The following is a 19,471-nucleotide window of genomic DNA, read 5'->3' as shown; positions in this document are numbered from 1 at the left end:
GGGGGCGAGGGGGCGCAGGGCTTGGCTGTCCGAACCTGATACGCTATGTTAGGGAGTTTTGTTCTTATCTAAGAGCCATGGGATAACTTCGGAGGGTTGCCAGTCAGAAGGGAGATAGGACCAGATTTGAATTTCGAAAAGGCCACTGGCTGAAGAGTAGAGGACCAGGGGGATATTGCTTCAGTAGTCCACACGGAGGAGAGAATCTGATTTTGTGTTAATTAATATTCATCATGCGTTGTTTGAACAAATGTAAAGCAGTTTCCCAGTTTTGAAAATGAGTAGTTTCAGACTCTCACAGAGGCACCCTGTGATGGTTCGTTCTAAAAGTAGATTAGACACAACATTGTAAATCAACTATACTTCGGTAAAATAGTTTAAAAATTAATTACTTTTAAAAAAGTAAATTAGTAGAGTGCATGTAACACATTAATGCCTCTTTATATTCGGGTCCAGTATGTGATAGCTGAAATTTCTAGGTGTGATAAATTGGAGTCTTTTGGGTTAAAAAAGAAGAAAAGAAAAAGAGCCAAATCAGAGTATATGCCACAGTAATGTAGAAACCCTCAGGCTCTTTAGAAGACAGGAAACTTTAGTTTTCAGTACCTAGCAAAATTGAGGCTTCTGTGTTTTCCCACTGTTGAGAATACTTGCATACAAACATACTCTGGGGAAGGAACATTAATTGATTTATTTGTTGAGTGAGTATTCTTAAACTTACTGGAGTGAGCCAAGGAAAGAATGATTTTTTAAAGTTCATAACTAATATTTTCAGTCGAACAAAACATCAACCAGCTAAGCCCTAAGAATTGAAACAGATTAGTGCTGAAAATCTGTCTAGTGGTGTATTGTTGTTACTAATACAGAGACAAAAGAGAATTATTGAAAGTTGGTCTTACTGATTTTTAAGTTAAGTCACATGTGTTCTGGAGGCTGTGAAAAAGATAAACATAATTTTCTCAACCTAGTTGGGAAGAGATGGCTACTAACTGGTTTAAATAGAACAGTATATGAGATGCTTTTTTAAAATTCTACTTTTAATTCTGTTCAATAATCTTTTAACCTAAGTGATTATTCTTCCTGTGCATCATCTTCTTTTCTTTCTTTAATCTCTTAAAAATAAGATAATCTGTGTCAAACTTTAAAGAGTATAGGTAATAGGTTACTAAACTGGTATTTGGATTATTTCGAAATATTTTCTGAACTTTTTTCCCTTGCAACATACTTAACATTAATTGTTGGTCAAGGCAAATGTAAAAGAAAATACACTTTTCAGTCTTTTAGGCTCATGATCCTAGAGACCAAATCATTGTCCCAAGAAGCAAAAGAAAGTAGACAAAGGTGAGAAACCTTCTAAAGTGTGCCAATTAGAAATGAAAACTCCCTCCCATCCCCCAAAAAAGAGAAAAAAACAACAAAAACAGAATGAAGACTCCTAATAGGAGGACAAACAAAAATAGCAATAGATATTTACAAAGAAATAGTAGAGATTCAATAGTAAAGGGGGATTCTAGGAAAACTGAGTGATGTTCTAGGAAATATTGAAGTAAATATAAAATTCAGAATAATAAGTCACTACAGGGGAATATTTTTAATAATATAATTGCACTCAAGTAAATGCATGTCTTAATCAGAATGTCTAAAATGGATTGATTGTGAAGAAAATGCAGAATAGGATTTTCTCCTTATATTTTAAATACACAGTTGACCCTGAACAACATGAGTGGGAACTGCTGGACTCCACTTATACATGGATTTTTTTTTTAATAAATACATACTACAGTATTACATGATTTGCACTTGGTTGAATCTGTGGCTGCAGAAGACTTTCAGTTGTGTGTTTGTGTGTGTGCGGAGTGGGGGTGTTGGTGCCCCTAACCCCGCTGTTGTTTAAGGGTCAAATGTATAAAACATACTCTTTTTTTTTTTTTTTTTATTTGGAGATAGAATGTGAATCCCATGAGAGCAGGACTTAATTTTATTCATTGCTGTATCCCCTAGCACCTGTGCCTGACACACAGAGGGTATTTAATACACGTTCACGGAATTAAAAAATTTGCCTTGCTTTCTTTTCTTTTCTTTTTTTTTTTTTTTTGCGGTACGTGGGCCTCTCACAACAGTGGCCTCTCCCATTGAACGCATGCTCTGGACGCGCAGTCCCAGCGGCCATGGCTCATGGGCCCAGCCGCTCCGCGGCATGTGGGATCCTCCCGGACCAGGGCATGAACCCGTGTCCCCTGCATCGGCAGGCGGACTCTCAACCACTGCGCCACCGGGGAAGCCCCAAAACATACTCATTTTAATGCTCTTAGGAAAAAAAGTATGTTTATTAATTTATGTGATCAGTCAAGTATAGAAGTATCTAATTCTGTTGTTTTCTTTTGATGTTGATGTCAACAATTTAAGCCTTTTATGGTTGATAAAATAGGAGCGGCTTTTAGTGTAAGTTTTGTAACTAAGGAAACCACTTAAAATCTAGGTGAACACCTTGACCAATATAATCACTTAAATGAAGACTTTGCTTTTTTTTTTTTAAAGAGATATAATTTACATATCATATAGTTGACCCATTCAAAGTATTCAACTCAGTGTGTTTTGTTATATTCACAAGGTTGGGCAACCAGCACCACAATCTAATTCTGGAACATTTTGATCTCCCCAAAAAGAAACCCCCATTAGCAGTCAGTCTCTCTTCCCCCCACCCCAGCCCTATGCAATCATTAGTCTACTTTCTGTCTCTATAGATTTGCCTGTTCTGAACATTTCATATAAATGGAATCATATAATATGTGACCTTTTGTGACCATCTTCCTTCACTTAGCATAATGTTTTCAAGATTTCATAGGTGTAGAGTTTTCATTTAAAACCAAACTGAAAGTTTACCTTTACTAAAACACCTTGAAATACAAATACAAATTCCTTTGCACTTTGATCCTCAGATAATTTAGTTAACTACATCATCTTTATGTTTCTGCTTTTTTACAGATCAGCTTTGAAATTAAAAAACAATGGAGAAGACTCAAGAAACAGCCCAGAGAATTCTTTTAGAACCTTACAAGTACTTACTTCAGTTACCAGGTAACAGTTTAGTTACAGTACATATAGGGTCATCTATATAAAGTAATCATCATTTAAATATCAGCATACAGAAAAGGTTAGAATTGCCAGCTCTTGAGAGTTTCTGTTTTCTATTTTGTAAGAAGATACACATGAGGAAAATAATAATAAAGTTTTACAACTGTTTGTTCTTAAAAGGGATGTTTTTGAGGCACCCCTTAAAAAATATACAATTTTATAACATAACACTTAAAACATTTGAGTATCTCATTAGAAGTTTTATTCTTTATGAATGCCACACATTCCTATTCCCTACTCTTTAGATATTAGGGGATGTTCTGCCAATTTGTGAAACAAGAAGAAGCTTCACTTAACTTCCCTGTTCAGGTTTTCCATTATCACATACACTGCATTTCTTATACTACTAGTTCCTTTAAGAGACAAATAGTAAAGCATCCAAAGCACATTACTTGGAAGCATAGCCCACATTATTCCTATAGAAAGATGAGTCACTTGAACATGGCTTCCTAAAGAAACACCTGGCTAATCATATGTATGTGCTTGTTTTATTTTGCTCTTTTTTTTTTTTTAAGCTTTTCTGGGAAATGATAGTAGCAAGGAAAACTCATGCATGTGATAAGCGTGGCTTCTTGTAATAAAACTTCATGTATAAACCAGTTACTAGGGCTTCCCTGGTGGCGCAGTGGATGAGAGTCCGCCTGCTGATGCAGGGGACACGGGTTCGTGCCCCGGTCCGGGAAGATCCCACATACTGCGGAGCGAATGGGCCTGTGAGCCATGGCCACTGAGCCTGCGCATCCGGAGCCTGTGCTCCGCAATGGGAGAGGCCACAACAGTAAGAGGCCCACATACCGCAAAAAAAAAAAAAAAAAAAAACAGTTACTAAAAGGTGATAAGTTGGGACTTCCCTGGCAGTCTGGTGGTAAGGACTCTGCACTTTCACTGCCGAGGGCCTGGGTTCAATCCCTGGTCAGGGAACTAAGATTCCACAACCTGCGCAGCATGGCCCAAAAAAGAAAAAGGTGATAAGTTGACAACTATAGAAACCCATTTAGCCCATAGTGTGGCTCAACTGTAGTGATGATCTCAATCACAAAAAGGTTGTCATTTCTGTTCTAAAGTGCACACTTTTCTTGATGAGCACTCCTCAGTGGCATTTCTATTCTTCTTGAGTCTGGGGAGGATAAGTACTGTTGTCTGAAGCCGGAAGAGTGGTAGCTCCCTACCTCCACCTTGGAAACCATCATGATTAGTGTCATTTCTATTCTGGCAGACCCTCATGGAGACATACTTGTTAATGTCAATGCTTCAAAAGAATGGAGGAGAGACAAGCAGAGAATGCATGGGAAAAGTTGCCTACTGTTTACGGAAAAGCCAAGAGACTGCTTTTGAGTGACATTTATTCAGCAGCCAGTAACTTTACTTATTTTAGAGTCTCATATTGAGAAAGGTAGCACTATTTCTCCTGTACTCTGCCCACCTATTGCTGGACTTATTTTGTTACACGCTGGCAAACACTGGTTGGAACTGGGCTACCATAAATCATGCCAGTTACCAGTGATGACAGGTGTCCAACTAGCACCACCCAGCGTCTCTGCTCCACTACTGTGCAGAACAAGGACTGCCTATAGTTACATTTTAACAGTAATGCTTACCTGTGTAATGAACTACTTCTGTAACATTTTTTTTAATCCTCATTATTTGGAAGTAATGTTTTAGGCCATTAGATAACATATTTAAGACTCTCATTAGGTATCCCATCTTTTTATTTTTCAAATCAAATATACTCTTGCACCCATGATAGAATAGAACCTCAAAAGAGTTTCCTAAAGAAAGAGGAAACTGTGTTATGCATAATTTTTCACAGCTTCAGAGTTACTAAAGTGACTTAAAGATGGGCCAGGCCATTTATTCTATTGTAAAGTTAATCTTGCTGAAAAGAGGTTATAATAATTAATAATTGTTGATATTAGGATATTCTGAAATGAGTGAAGTAGAATGACTTTTATTTATGTTTCTTTATTTACCCTAGTGTAGAAGTGTAGGTCCCCAGGCCTTTGCAGTGGGAGGTGGAGAGTGGGTTTTGAAATGGAGGAAGAAGAGGGCCTGCAGAAAGGGAGTCAGTAACGTTAAAGTCTTAAAGAAGAAACAGTAATTACTGTAATATTAAAATAAAACCTGAGGGGACTTCCATGGCGGCACAGTGGTTAAGAATCCGCCTGCCAATGCAGGGGACACGGGTTCGAGCCCAGGTCTGGGAAGATCCCACATGCCGCGGAGCAACTAAGCCCATGCGCCACAACTACTGAGCCTGCGCTCTAGAGCCCGTGAGCCACAACTACTGAGCCTGCGCTCTAGAGCCCGTGAGCCACAACTACTGAAGTCCTTGCACCTTGCACCCGTGCTCTAGAGCCTGTGCTCCGCAACCAGAGAAGCCACTGCAGTGAGAAGCCCACGCGCCGCAACGAACAGTAGCCCCCGCTCACCGCAACTAGAGAAAGACCGTGAAGCAAATGAAGACCCAACGCAGCCATAAATAAATACATACATACATACATACATACATACATACATACATACATACATACATACCTGAGGACCTGTAAGTTAAGCCATTTATTGTACTGTTTTCTAAATACATTCTGAAGTGAAGGGGAAAATGTGCCTGCACATTGATTCTCTGTTCTTCATCTTCTTTTTTAAGGTGATAGGGTTACTTTGCACAGTTGTGCGTTCTCAGTATAGCCCAGATTGACCTTGGTCAAACTGGAAAGTAAATCAGAAAGATAAAGGATATAATTGCTGCTCAGACCACATTCTAAAGGTTGGTAGACAGAGGATACTGCTTCCAGAACCCTAAGAGATCCTTCCCTTTTAGACTTCTCACAGAAAGTGAAACTTTGTTCCATTTGGGTATGTGATGAGGGTGTGTGTATTCATTTGTTTGGCTGATTGGTGCAGAGAAAACACAGATAGGACTCAGAAAATACTGTTTTTGTTTACTGAAACTTTATGTAACTATTTTCCTGAAACCTAATCTGAAATTAGGGTGTTACTGTGCATTCGCTTTAGCAGGAAGCTCATAGAAAGAACATTTTTATTAAATGAACTGGTTGTGGTTTTTACCTACCATTCCTTTATATTTGGGCTAAAATGACTTCTAATGGTGACTACTACCCAAAGACCTCTCTTGAGCTTTCTGTGTAAGAAAAAGATAATATTGAAAAACTAATGGCCCTAGTCAAAATAAAGCGATTAACTTTTGACTAAATTCAGGATGTTAAAAGGGAATACTTCATGGACTGGTAATTCATTTTTTGATAGGAAAGCAGCAGAGCTGTCCAGTCTCTAAAATCTTAATATAAAGGAATGGTAGATAATTTTAAGAGGTAATTCTATAAGGTAATTCAATAGCAAAGTACATTTACTTAAAAATACCTATAGTTGGGCTTCCCTGGTGGCGCAGTGGTTGAGAGTCCGCCTGCTGATGCAGGGGACACGGGTTCGTGCCCCGGTCCGGGAAGATCGCACATGCCGCGGAGCGGCTGGGCCCGTGAGCCATGGCCGCTGAGCCTGCGCGTCCGGAGCCTGTGCTCCACAACGGGAGAGGCCACAACAGTGAGAGGCCCGCGTACCACAAAAAAAAAAATTCAGTTACATTGTATATTGGACTAGTAAGTTAGAAAAAAGAAAAAGGAACTATCCAAAACCATCCACTTGATGTTAGAGGAAAGTATAGTAAAAAGGAAAACTAAAAGGAAAACAAAAACAAAAAAATACCTATAGTTATATATTGAATGGATAAACAACGAGGTCCTACTGTATAGCACAGAAAACCATATTCAGTATCCTATGATAAACCATAATGGAAAAGAATATTTTAGAAGAGAATGTATATATATGTGTAACTGAATCACTTCGCTGTACAGCAGAAATTAACACAACATTGAAAATCAACTACATGTCAATAAAAAAAAAAATACCTATAGCCTCTGAAGTGGATGGTGCTAATTAACTGCCACTAACTAGACTGGCTCCCTTTTCAAAAAAAGGAATGAATTAGATCATAATTCCCTAAAAGCACATTCCATATTACTCAGCCATAAAAAGAAACAAAATTGAGTTATTTGTAGTGAGGTGGGTGGACCTAGAGTCTGTCATACAGAGTGAAGCAAGTCAGAGGAAAACAAATGCCGTATGCTAACACATATATATGGACTCCTAAAAAAAAAAATGGTTCTGAAGAACCTAGGAGCAGGGCAGGAATAAAGGACAAGGGCAGGGGGAAGGGTAAGATGGGAAGAAGTGAGAGTGGCATTGACATATATACACTACATAATGTAAAATAGCTAGCTAGTGGGAAGCAGCCATATAGCACGGGGAGATCAGCTCGGTGCTTCGTGACCGCCTAGAGGGGCGGGATAAGGGAGGGTGGGAGGGAGACGCTAGAGGGAGGGAATATGGGGATATACATATGCATATAGCCGATTCACTTTGTTATACAGCAGAAACTAATACAACATTGTAAAGCAATTACACTCCAATAAAGATGTTAAAAAACAAAAAAAACATTCCATTCCAAAACTGTTGATATAAGTTAAGATGAAAGGAGTGACCTAACTGATGGCTCCCTGGAGTCCTAGAACTCTCTTTTGCCTGCCCTAATTTTAAAAGTTTGTGCATTTTAGGATATGAGTTTTGGTGGAGGGAGGTAGTAGGGCCCAGCAGTGGAAGACAAGCTCTACAGTAGATAATAGATTGGTGGGGCTGGATTTGTCAAGTTTTATTAGTTTCACAGGAAGTTTCTGAATGTGTTTCTTGTAATTAAAAATATTAATTTATTGCCAAATTTTATTCTTTAAATGCAGGTAAACAAGTGAGAACCAAACTTTCACAGGCGTTTAATCATTGGCTAAAAGTTCCAGAAGACAAGCTACAGGTATTTAGGCAATTCTAACCTTAATTCTTAATCTCCAAGAAATTAATAGATATCATGTAAAAATACTCCTAGCTCTTAATTCAGTTTAATGATCATACAATATCTTACATTGAGGTTGCTAGATAATAACTAGTTGTAAAAACTAAGGCACCTGACACTTTGATAATCTGTTAATATACATTAAGTATTTATAAGCTCTTTTGAATAATTCAAATAAAATGAAATTTTTCCATTGTATTTCTTGTTAGATTATCATTGAAGTGACGGAAATGTTGCATAATGCCAGTTTACTCATCGATGATATTGAAGACAACTCAAAACTCCGTCGTGGCTTTCCAGTGGCACACAGCATCTATGGAATTCCATCTGTCATCAATTCTGCCAATTATGTATATTTTCTTGGCCTAGAGAAAGTCTTAACCCTTGATCACCCAGATGCAGTAAAGCTTTTTACCCGCCAGCTTTTAGAACTCCATCAGGGACAAGGCCTGGATATCTACTGGAGGGATAATTACACTTGTCCCACTGAAGAAGAATATAAAGCAATGGTGCTGCAAAAGACAGGTGGACTATTTGGATTAGCAGTAGGTCTCATGCAGTTGTTCTCTGATTACAAAGAAGATTTAAAGCCACTACTGAATACACTTGGGCTCTTTTTCCAAATTAGGGATGATTATGCTAATCTACACTCCAAAGAATATAGTGCAAACAAAAGCTTTTGTGAAGATCTAACAGAGGGAAAGTTCTCATTCCCTACTATTCATGCTATTTGGTCTAGGCCTGAAAGCACCCAGGTGCAGAATATCTTGCGCCAGAGAACCGAAAATGTAGATGTTAAAAAATACTGTGTACATTATCTTGAGAACGTAGGTTCTTTTGAATACACTCGGAATACTCTTAAAGAGCTTGAATCTAAAGCCTATAAACAAATCGATGCATGTGGTGGGAACCCTGAGCTAGTAGCTCTAGTAAAACACTTAAGTAAAATGTTCAAAGAGAATGAATAATATTAAGCCATTCTTTTTTTGTTTTTTGTTTTTGTTTTTTTTTTGCAGTACGCGGGCCTCTCACTGTTGTGGCCTCTCCCGTTGCGGAGCACAGGCTCCGGACGCGCAGGCTCAGCGGCCATGGCTCACGGGCCCAGCCGCTCCGTGGCATGTGTGATCTTCCCGGACCGGGGCACGAACCCGTGTCCCCTGCATCGACAGGCGGACTCCCAACCAGTGCACAACCAGGGAAGCCCTAAGCCATTCTTGATTAGGCCTGGTATCTTAGTTGACTTTTTTTTTTGTCTTTTAGCCTATTACCTTTTTTAAAATTTGGACCAATCTGTTAGTATCCAAAAACTGAGTGATAGTGGTGATGTGAGTGAGGTTGTTTCAATATAGAATCCCTGTGTACAGATAATCATAGTACCAAATTGAAGGAATCAAAAGGAGCCACATTTAAATGAGTCTAATTTGAATGTCAGGATGTGCTGTGTTAGGACGTTGTGGCCAACTCTGCCATGCATGTTCTGTTGATTCTGTCAATAAAGAAGACTTCAGCTCCAGGAATTTTTATCCACATACTTCGTAACTGTACTATACGGGCAGTTCACAATTCATCTACCCCATTTCCAAGCCATTGACTACTTGGGACCAGTTTCTATAGCTAGCTGGCCCGAAGACCACAGGAACCCCTCTTTCTTCCTAAATGTCGTTGCTTAGAATAGCTCATTCTCCTCCCTGGAAACTCCCTTAGTAAAGTCTTCCATGAGAAAGCTGACAGTGACAAGCAGTAAGCATTCTGGGCCTCTTTTCCTTTCTCCCAACCCAGCAAATTCTGCTGTTTATTTAACCAAGGAGTCTCCACTGAATGAAATTTACACACTAGCCCAAGTTATTTTTCCTTCTAATGTAACTTGTGCCTCAAAACTAATTAGTATCTGGGTACAGTAGTATCTTTCCATTTGTGGGGGGAAAAAAGGTACATGGAAAAAGTATTTTAGGAAGGAGCCTTTAAACCTTTTTATGCTGTCTTTATCATTAGTAGTAAAAATCATAAAAGCTGTTTGCTCACAAGTACAAAAGCTGGGGGAACTGTCCTTTTCCTTCCCACCCGCATCGTTAACCCCGCTGTAGGCAGTTGGTGCTGGAATGGAAAAGGAAGTAGACATCTTTAACCTCTATGATTAAAGGAAAGAAAAGTGTTAACCTGAGAGCTAGTGCCTGACTGAAAATTAGCCAAAGGCTATACTATCAGGCACAGTTAGCTTTATAGTGCCTTAACCCTGACTATCCCTTTTGTTTCATTTTAAGCCCTCAGCCCCTGGAGCCATCTTATGGCACAAGAGGTATGAAAAAAGAGACCCTGATTTCTGTATGAGAAGTGTCACTGACATCCCAGAATGAAAGTTTGTACTTCTCAGTAGCATTACATTTTGCTTGATTGGTTGTACAGTGTGTTATCTTAGATCAAACACCGTATTTTTGTATGAGAAGTTCTCACCAAAGCACTCAACCTAAATCTTCTTTGAAAAGTTCGGTATTGCCTTTACTTTTAGAATAATTTGAATCTTCCATTTTAATTGATCCAAGGAAACCTCTTCTGAAAATCATACATATTTGTGTTATACTATGGATATTTGAACTTTGTTTTTTATGAACCTGTAAGAAACTTGATATTAAAAAAGATCTAATGCTAACTATATAGATAGAAATGAAGTTATTTACCTATAAGTATAATGATTGCTTAAGTAGATTATTTCTTAGCTAATCAAATTAATTTTGGCCTGGTGCTACTCATTATTTTCTCATTTTTTTTATTTTTTAAATTTATTTTTGGCTATGTTGGGTCTTTGTTGCTGCATGCGGGCTTTCTCTAGTTGGCGGCGAGTGGGGGCTACTCTTTGTTGCAGTATGCGGGCTTCTCACTGCAGTGGCCTCTGTCTCCAGGCACACGTAGGCTTCAGTAGTTGTGGCACGTGGGCTCAGTAGTTGTGGCTCGCGGGCTCTAGAGCGCAGGCTCAGTAGTTGTGGCACACAGGCTTAGTTGCTCCATGGCATGTGGGATCTTCCCGGACCAGGGATCGAACCCATGTCCCCTGCATTGGCAGGCAGATTCTTATCCACTGTGCCACAAGGGAAGTCCTCTTTTGTCATTTTTATCTTGCCTTTCAGTGACAGAAATGCTTGGCATTGAATTGGGGGCTTATAAAAAGAGTTATGTATTAAATCATCAAAAACCTATTCTTTTCACTTGAACCATAGTCATGATGGTTAATACAGAAGAAAATCAAATTGATTTTCTTTGTTGGCAAAATCAAAAGAATGAAGGCTAGTTATGTTGCTATAAATGACTTTCAGACCTCAGCAAGATTTTAAATACATCAGCTCTTCTCTTATTCCACTCTGTCAACTTCCTTACTTGACTTCCTTCTCAACCTATAACCTATAGTCGTTCACTTCAGGGAGCCTATCAAGAGCTTTCTCGGATCACTTTCCTCCTTTCCTTAGGCCCCTCTCATCCTGCCAGTTCCCAATCTTGCATGAATCCAACGGTCCACGTGCTTTGCTCCTCCCACGTTGCTAAGTGCTGCTGGGGAACGTTTTCACAACTGCTATAGCCATTGCAAATTAATGTATTAAAACCTCAGTAGCCCTTTTATTTTTCATCTAATCCTGATGGAGGTTTAAAATGTGTCAATCTAGGGACTTCCCTGGTGGCGCAGTTGTTGAGAATCCACCTGCCAATGCAGGGGACACGGGTTCAATCCCTGATCCTGGAAGATCCCACAGGCTGCGGAGCAGCTAAGCCTGTGTGCCACAGCTACTGAAGCCCGGGCGCTTAGAGCCCGTGCTCCGCAACAAGAGAAGCCACCGCAATAAGAAGCCTGTGCACCACAGCGAAGATTAGCCCCCGCTCTCTGCAACTAGAGAAAGCCCGTGCGCAGCAACGAAGACCCAACACAGCCAAAAATAAATAAATTTACAAAAAAATTAAAAATAAATGAGATTTGTCAATCTAGCATTCCCTCCTCCTCCATTCTTCTGACCTTCCTCCCCTATGCTTCTTTAGGTCTGCCTTTCATCTCAAGAAAAGTTGTTTGTCCTCCTGCTCTAGACCAAACAAGCTCTCCTGTTTTTGATTCCCTCTCTTTCTGCCTCTTGAGGGCCTTATTTCATTCCCTGCCTTATATCCTCAAGATTTATCCATTGGCTCTGTTTTAATCAGTACACTGAGAGGAAGGAAAGAGGGAAGAAATGTATATTTGTGAAGGACCTATTAGGTACCAGTGTTTTATGTTTTTTTCTTCAAGCATTTACTGAGCAGAGCCAGGACCTTGAATACAGGTCAGAGCACTTTGCTCTTCTGTACTGTTGGCCTCCCATTCTAAATGCACACTTAAATATGTTTAAAAGTTTAGAAAGCACTGGTCTATTGTAATAATGTACTAAACAGCTTCCTTCCTATAATCTCTACCCACTCCAGTCTATCCTTCACCCTCCAACCAAAGTTGTCTTTCCAAAGCACAAATCTGATTATATCATTCCCATGTTTTAAATTCTCTGAATCCTCAATACTGCCACCTGTAAATTCCTTGGCAGAGTATATAAGGCTTTCCAAAATCTGATCTCCAAACGACTTCAACCATATTTCCTAATATTTTACTCTCCCCACACACGTTATACTCTGCCAGAAAATAACGTTCGTCATTGCTGAGACACTATTCTGTTTTTCATTCATTTCATTTAGAATACTTCTTGAGTGCATATAAGCTAAATCCTTTGCTAGGCTTTGGAGATAGAAGAGTGATAGACACCATCTCTTAGCCTTATGTGATTTTCTTGTAATGGAGACTGGGAAGTAAGTAGCCAATTATTAAACAGTATTGTTAGTGCTGGAATCAGGGCCCCTAATTTCTTGTTTACATGTCTGCATCTCCCATTGGATTAGAAACTCATTAAGGGCAAGGACTGTGACTTACCCTCCTCTTCTCAGTAGCACTTAATAAATACTTGTGAATGAATAAATCTACTTGAAATTAATCTCCCACCTCTCAAGGGTTCCATTAAATATAATGTATGTGAAAAGGTAAACTTCAAATGTTAGCTTTTATGTTAGTGTGGTTCTTCTACCTCTAATTCTTTCCCGTTAGTGTGGTTCTTCTGCCTCTAATTCTTTCCCTAATGATTCTTACTCAATGTTTTCCCTTCTGAAAGCATTCTTAGACTGTTTACTTTCAATTTTGTCCATAATTACCATTGTATCAAAACCCTGACCTCCTCATACTGAGGTCCTATATTTTAACGGTTCATCTGAGTTTCCTGTTATCAGCTTGAAATCATATTTAAAACCAACTTATACCTCCCTCCCTGCCCCTTTACCACAAGCCAAATCATGGAGTGAAACCAATTCTAGCCCCGCCCCTCCTACCACCATTGTCATTCTTCAAGTGATCCAGGAGTGTCTTTGATTTATTTCTTACCCTTGCCTCCTATCCAGTCCTCCTAAGTCCTATAGACTTGTCCTTTGAGATGTCTCTTATCTGTCCCTTTCTTTCCATTCTCACTTCCTTTTCATTTTCACTGTGGCACTTAGAACAGCCTTTATTGCCATACATGCAGGGCTGATATTTGGTGGCTGGAATACAGAAAAGGACCCATGATAACGAACCCTACAATAGTATGAACTCAGAATACAATTGGCATTTGGCTTCTCAACCTTCCACCACCTCCAGTTGGCTAACTGCACACTTGCTTGGTTATTTCATTAAATCTTGTAATAATACAACCTCAGCTTTTATGTGATTGGCTATATTGGACCTTACAGTTGTATGGTATAATTTTACTGTACTCTTGGTAAAGATTATAATAGTACGTGCAGTAAGCAAATATCAGTAATACAAATTTCCATATTAACCCATTAGTTAAAGTTAATTGTGTAGAATGTTTAATGGGCATCTTGTCATAGAGATATCTGGGAAACATTTGCAGCACTACCTGCCTTGTCATGCACGTTGTTTATAAAGCACTCTATGCTTTAGGAGAATGACCCATTTATTTTCTTTGAATTATATTTGTTACTGTACAGAAAGAAAAATAGATCTGAAGAATTGAAAATTGGTATAGTGGATAATGGAAGCTATTTAGACCTCAGTGGGCAAAGCAGTACTAATGGTAAGCTACAAAAGTAATTTGTAAATCTTACCAAAACTTGTAAATTCACATAATAGAAATTGCAAAATAAGAATAGTTAAATATTTGAAAAATTAAAAATTTAAAAAGATTTAGCTTTAGTAAATTATATTCTAACAGCTGTCCATATTTTACAAGAAAGAAATGATTTATTAAAGTTGACAAAGTCAAAAAGTCAATTAAACTAAAGGAAACTGAAAATGAAGCAGAAGGTTATTGAAACAAATAATGATAAAAGCCCCTTGAAACAAAACAAAGTAGCTATTCTAAGAGGCAAACGAATAGACTTTCTAATATGGTTTATGAAAATGCATTTGTGGTTTAACAGACACGAAAGCATATTTTTTTTTAAGTTCAATATATTGAATGCTGAAACCTGGCCAATTTAAGTTTGTAAAGCTTTGGATCGAAGAAGAACAAAAATAAAATGATAGCATTCACTAAATGACTTAGCACTAAAGATATAAAATATATAATTTTAGACACTATTATAAGGCTTAGAAGAATGTTGAATATAATTCCTGGTAGTTCAGAGGAAACCAGAAGAGGATTCAGCAAAAGAATGTCATTAATATTGGGAGAAATTTTCAATTTATTGAGACCACAAGTCACCTATGACTGTCAATTTATTCATTTTATTTTTTTTGGCCACGCTGCGTGGCCTGTGGGATCTTAGTTCCCCAACCAGGGATCGAACCTGCGCCCCCTGTGTTGTAGGCACGGAGTCTTCACCACTGGGCTACGAGGGAAGTCCCATGACTATCACTTTAATGAGGAAGTTGTTGGGAGAATTTATTGCAGTTTACTGTGTTACATCATGGCTCAGACAGGAGTATCATTTAGCTAGTAACTGCTGCAACAAACAAAAGATCAAACCAATCATTTCCTCCTGCCTTAGAGTATCATCATAGCATATATGGATAATTAATGTCACCTAACTTGTTTTACTGGAATCCCTTCTCTTTGTTCAGCCCATGTTGCACAAAACTGCCAAACTAATCTTAATTAATTTGCTTTCACTTTATGCCTCTATTCATAAATCATTTCCTTTTAGGACAAACACTTTAGCTTCACAGTCAAAGCTCCCTGTAATCTGCTTCTCATATATACACACATATATATGTATATATATTTATAATTATTTTTTAGAAACAGCTTTATTGACTCACATACCACATAATTCTTTTAAAGGATACAATTCAGTGGGTTTTAGTATATTCATGGGGTTATGCAATCATCACCACAATCTAATTTGATAACATTTTTGCTTCCCCTGAAAGAAACCACCATCACTATTAGCACTCACTCCCATTGCCCCCACTCCACCCCTAACCCCCACCCGAGGCAGTCACTAAGCTACTCTCTGTATTTATAGACTTGCCTATTCTGGTTGTTTCATATAAGTGGAATCATATACTACGTGGTCTTTTGTGACTGGCTTCTTTCACTTAGCATAATGTTTTCAAGGTTCATCCATACTACTTATATCATAACTTCAATAATTTTTAAGTCTGAATAATAGTCCATTATATGAAAATACCAGATTTTGTTTATCCATTCATTGGTTGATGGACATTTGGATTGTTCCTACTTTTTGGCTTTTATGAATAATGCTGCTATGAACATTTGTGTCCAGGTTTTTCTGTGGCTATATATTTTCATTTCTCTTGGGTAATATTATGGACTGAATGTTTGTGTCCCTCCAAAATTTATATGTTGAAGCCTCAACCTCCAGTATCTCTGTATTTGGAGATGGATCTTTATGGAAGTAATTAAGGTTAAATGAGGTCATAAGGGTGGGAATATGATCCAATAGGATTAATTTCCTTACAAGAAGAGACCCAAGGGAACTTCCCTCGAGGTCCAGTGGTTGAGACTCTGCGCTTCCAATGCAGGGGGTGCAGGTTCAATCCCTGGTTGGGGGATTAGGATCCCACATGCCATGCGGCCAAAAAAAAAAAAAAAAAAAAGACCCAAGAGAGCCCTTTTCTCTCTTTACACCATGTGAGGACACGGTAAGAAGGTGGCCACCTGCAAACCAGGAGGACAGCCCTCACCAGGAATCAAATCAGCTGGCACCTTAATCTTGGACTTCCAGCCTCCAGTACTGTAAGCAAATAAATTTCTTTTGTATAAACCACTCGATTTGTGGTATTTTATTACAGCAGCCCAAGCCAACTAAGAAAGTTAAATACCTAGATGAGTCATATGGTACCTTTGTTTTGCATTTTGAAGAGGGAGTATATTCTTAAGATATACTCCCTTAGTTGTACAGAAATGTACATAAAAGTATATTCATTGCAGCAGTATTTTTTTCTAAGATTTTTTTTGATGTGGACCATTTTTTAAATCTTTATTGAATTTGTTACAATATTGCTTTTGTTTTATGTTTTGGTTTATTGGCCGGGAGGCATGTGGGATCTCCACTGAACCACCAGGAAGTCCCTGCAGCATTATTTGTAATAGAAAAACAGTAACAAATGTTCATCAATATGAATTGATTAAGTCACAGTTCAGTGATTTAATGCAGCAAAACTATCTGTATACTATATGTACAATATATAGTAGCAAGATAATTTTTAGATATTCGTGTTCTTTTCCCTCTGTTTTTTCCATCTTTAGTTATAGAAAGGTACCCAGTCCATTTTGTACTTTCTTGCCTCAGGGAAGTATTATGATGATAAAACTAAAAGAAGGCTCTTGTAAAACACTTGCTTTCTGAATTAATTTTCCTACAACCTGAGCCTGTTGAAGAGACCAGGCTAGGTGTACTAGAAGGGAGACACAGAGAAAAGGAGCAGTGACTTTAAGGGCAAACAGAACAGAGGAGAGAGGAGAGATTCCTGGGAAGGGAACAAAAGCCAGAAGTTCCCATGGCTGTTGGTAGTACTGTAGGAGGTGAGCAAGACTTCATGGAGGATGGACTAGACAGTAACCTTCCCGTTCTCTTCCTGGGACAGGAAAGCAGAAAAGTGCCAGGCTTTGAGGGATCACTGTTGGCTTCAATAATAAACCCGCCAATGGAGTCTGATGCCTGCAGTTGAGAGGTAGGGAGGCCCTAACACTGACTGAGATTAAATTTTCTGCTAGCCCTGCAGGAAGGGAGTGAAAAAAGAACATTCGTCCTTTCAAGATGCTGGACTGAGTACGTGTTTATCTTTTCTCCCTCTTGAGAGAATACTAAAAGGAAAGAAAAAGAATAAAAAGGCTAAAATATCAAAATAACCTTGAGAATTGGAAGGGCTTTGTTAGTGGATGAGAAATTCCAAAAAATGTCTGGAATACAGAAAGCAGAAAGATTACTGATTGATGTAAGCAGTGGGGATATGGCCAGAGCTAAGGCTATGTAGAGAAGGGGCTGTGGCTGAAACGGGACCCAGCAGGCTCAGGAGAACTGAAAGTACTTGGCAGAATAATGGAGCCCCAGCGATGCCCACGTCCTCATCCTCGGAGCTGGTGAACAGATTAGATTACATGGGAAAGGGGAATTAAGGGTGAAGAGAAATTATGGTTGCTCATTGATGATCTCAGAATAGGGAGATTATCCTGCATTATCCAGGTGGACCCACCTGTAACTACAAGCTTCCTCAAAGGAGAAGAGGGAGGCAGAAGGGGAGAGTCAGAATTAGATGTGACATTGGAACCAAAGTCAGAGTGGTGTGATGAGAAGGACTCAGCCCACCGTTTCTGCCTTTAAACATGGAGGAAGGGGACCACAAGCCACAGAATGCAGGTGGCTTCTAGAAACTACAAAGACAAGGAAACGGATTCTGCCCTGGAGTCCCCAGAAGGGAACACAGCCCTGCTGATACCTTGAGAAGTGTTGGACTTCTACAGATCTCTATATAATAAATATATGTTGTTTAAGCCACCAAGTTTGTGGTAATAGGAAACTAACTGGAACAGCTCTCTACTTGCCAACAAAGAGGACTGGAGAGATAAATGTGGATGAAAACAGAAATTAATTGATAGTCTGTAAAGGGAAGGGTACATCTCCCCACGCTACCTCTTTCTTACACCCCAATGGGCAAACTAAATCATCACTGCCAGATATTTTGTCCTCAAGCAGAAGAGTAAGACATCTTTTTAGAGAAGTAGAAGTGAGTTCCTGGGAAGAATTTGAGCAAATTGGTGTCAAAGAGCTACATTCTTCTGTTCTGGCATCAGGGAGCCTTCCTGGAGCATCATGGCTGCTCCCTTCCCAATCACATGACACTGAAACTTACCAGTCAGCCAGCCAGCCCTGCTTGCATAAGCTGAGCTCCCATTAGCTCCCATTTAGCATTTCTCATGCCTCATTCTGTCTGAAACACAAATGGACAACCAGAAACTCCCACACATTTATAGAATACCTGCAGTATGACAGAGAAAGACCAAGGTAAAAAAAAAAAAAAGAAGAAGCAAAACCAAAATGAAACAAGAAAAATATAGAAAAACTCAAATTAGAGGAAACAGAAAAAACAGAGAACACCTTAAAACAAAATAAGACAAACCACAATCTGTAAGCAGTGTCACTGGAGAGATCTGAGGGGATATGGAATGGAATCTATGGCTGCTGTTGTTGTTTATCTTCCTAACAGTCATCCCGCACTTCTACTTCATGAAAAGAACCTTTTTGATATTATCCCCATGTTGCATGGCCATGTGTTTCAGGAAAAACAGAATTCTCTCTTCCTCGGGGGGCTCTTAGTCTTTGTCACTTAAGGCCTTCAGCCACTTGGGTGAGGCTCACCCACATAATGGAGGGCAATCTGCTTGACTGAAAGTCTGCTGATTTAAATGTTGATCTCATCTAAAACATACCTTCACAGCAACACTGAGACTAGTGTTGACTAAGTCTCTGGGTACAATGGCCTAGCCAAGTTGACACATAAAATTAACCTTCACAACCACATGCCAAGATGAAAAGTTACACATCAGAAGGTACCAAAAGTTCCTTAGAAGCAGGCTGGAGAGAACTTGGTATGATAAACCTCTGCCACTGTGAAGTCCCCCGTGGAAGGCTGACTCCTCCTTGGGATGGAGCTGTGAGGAGGACGGATAGGAAGAAGACTGTAAAATGTTACAATAAAAGAATTAGCTTCTGATTTTTTTTCTTATATAAATCTTTTTCAGGATGTCCTTATGAACAATTATTCATAGCCTCAACTCCTATGGTATCCAGTAAGACACTGTGAAATCAAATAAATCTCCGGAAATTGAATGGGTTTAACTGATCTTGATTTTCTTTTACGTTACCCTACAACTCCAAAGGGCTTGTGTACTAAAGTAGGCA

General features: G+C 39.0%; 1 protein-coding gene across 2 annotated transcripts in view; it reads left to right on the top strand.

Annotated features, from left to right (window-relative positions):
- GGPS1 (geranylgeranyl diphosphate synthase 1) overlaps window positions 1-9,039 on the top strand; it is a 10,171-nt gene extending 1,132 nt beyond the window's left edge. The window contains exons 2-4 of one of the 2 annotated variants that reach the window (XM_007452948.1): window positions 2,986-3,078; window positions 7,947-8,017; window positions 8,266-9,039. In XM_007452948.1, the coding sequence (XP_007453010.1) occupies window positions 3,009-3,078; window positions 7,947-8,017; window positions 8,266-9,024 (900 nt within the window). In that variant the 5' untranslated portion in view covers window positions 2,986-3,008 and the 3' untranslated portion in view covers window positions 9,025-9,039. The remainder of the gene's footprint in view (window positions 1-2,985; window positions 3,079-7,946; window positions 8,018-8,265) is intronic. The other variant, XM_007452949.1, reaches the window with a different exon arrangement.
- Window positions 9,040-19,471: the final 10,432 nt, after the last annotated feature.

The sequence above is a fragment of the Lipotes vexillifer genome, unplaced genomic scaffold (assembly GCF_000442215.2).
Source record: "Lipotes vexillifer unplaced genomic scaffold, Lipotes_vexillifer_v1.1 scaffold1088, whole genome shotgun sequence".
NCBI classification, from domain to species: domain Eukaryota; kingdom Metazoa; phylum Chordata; class Mammalia; order Artiodactyla; family Lipotidae; genus Lipotes; species Lipotes vexillifer.
This window is presented reverse-complemented; position numbering and strand designations above follow the sequence as displayed.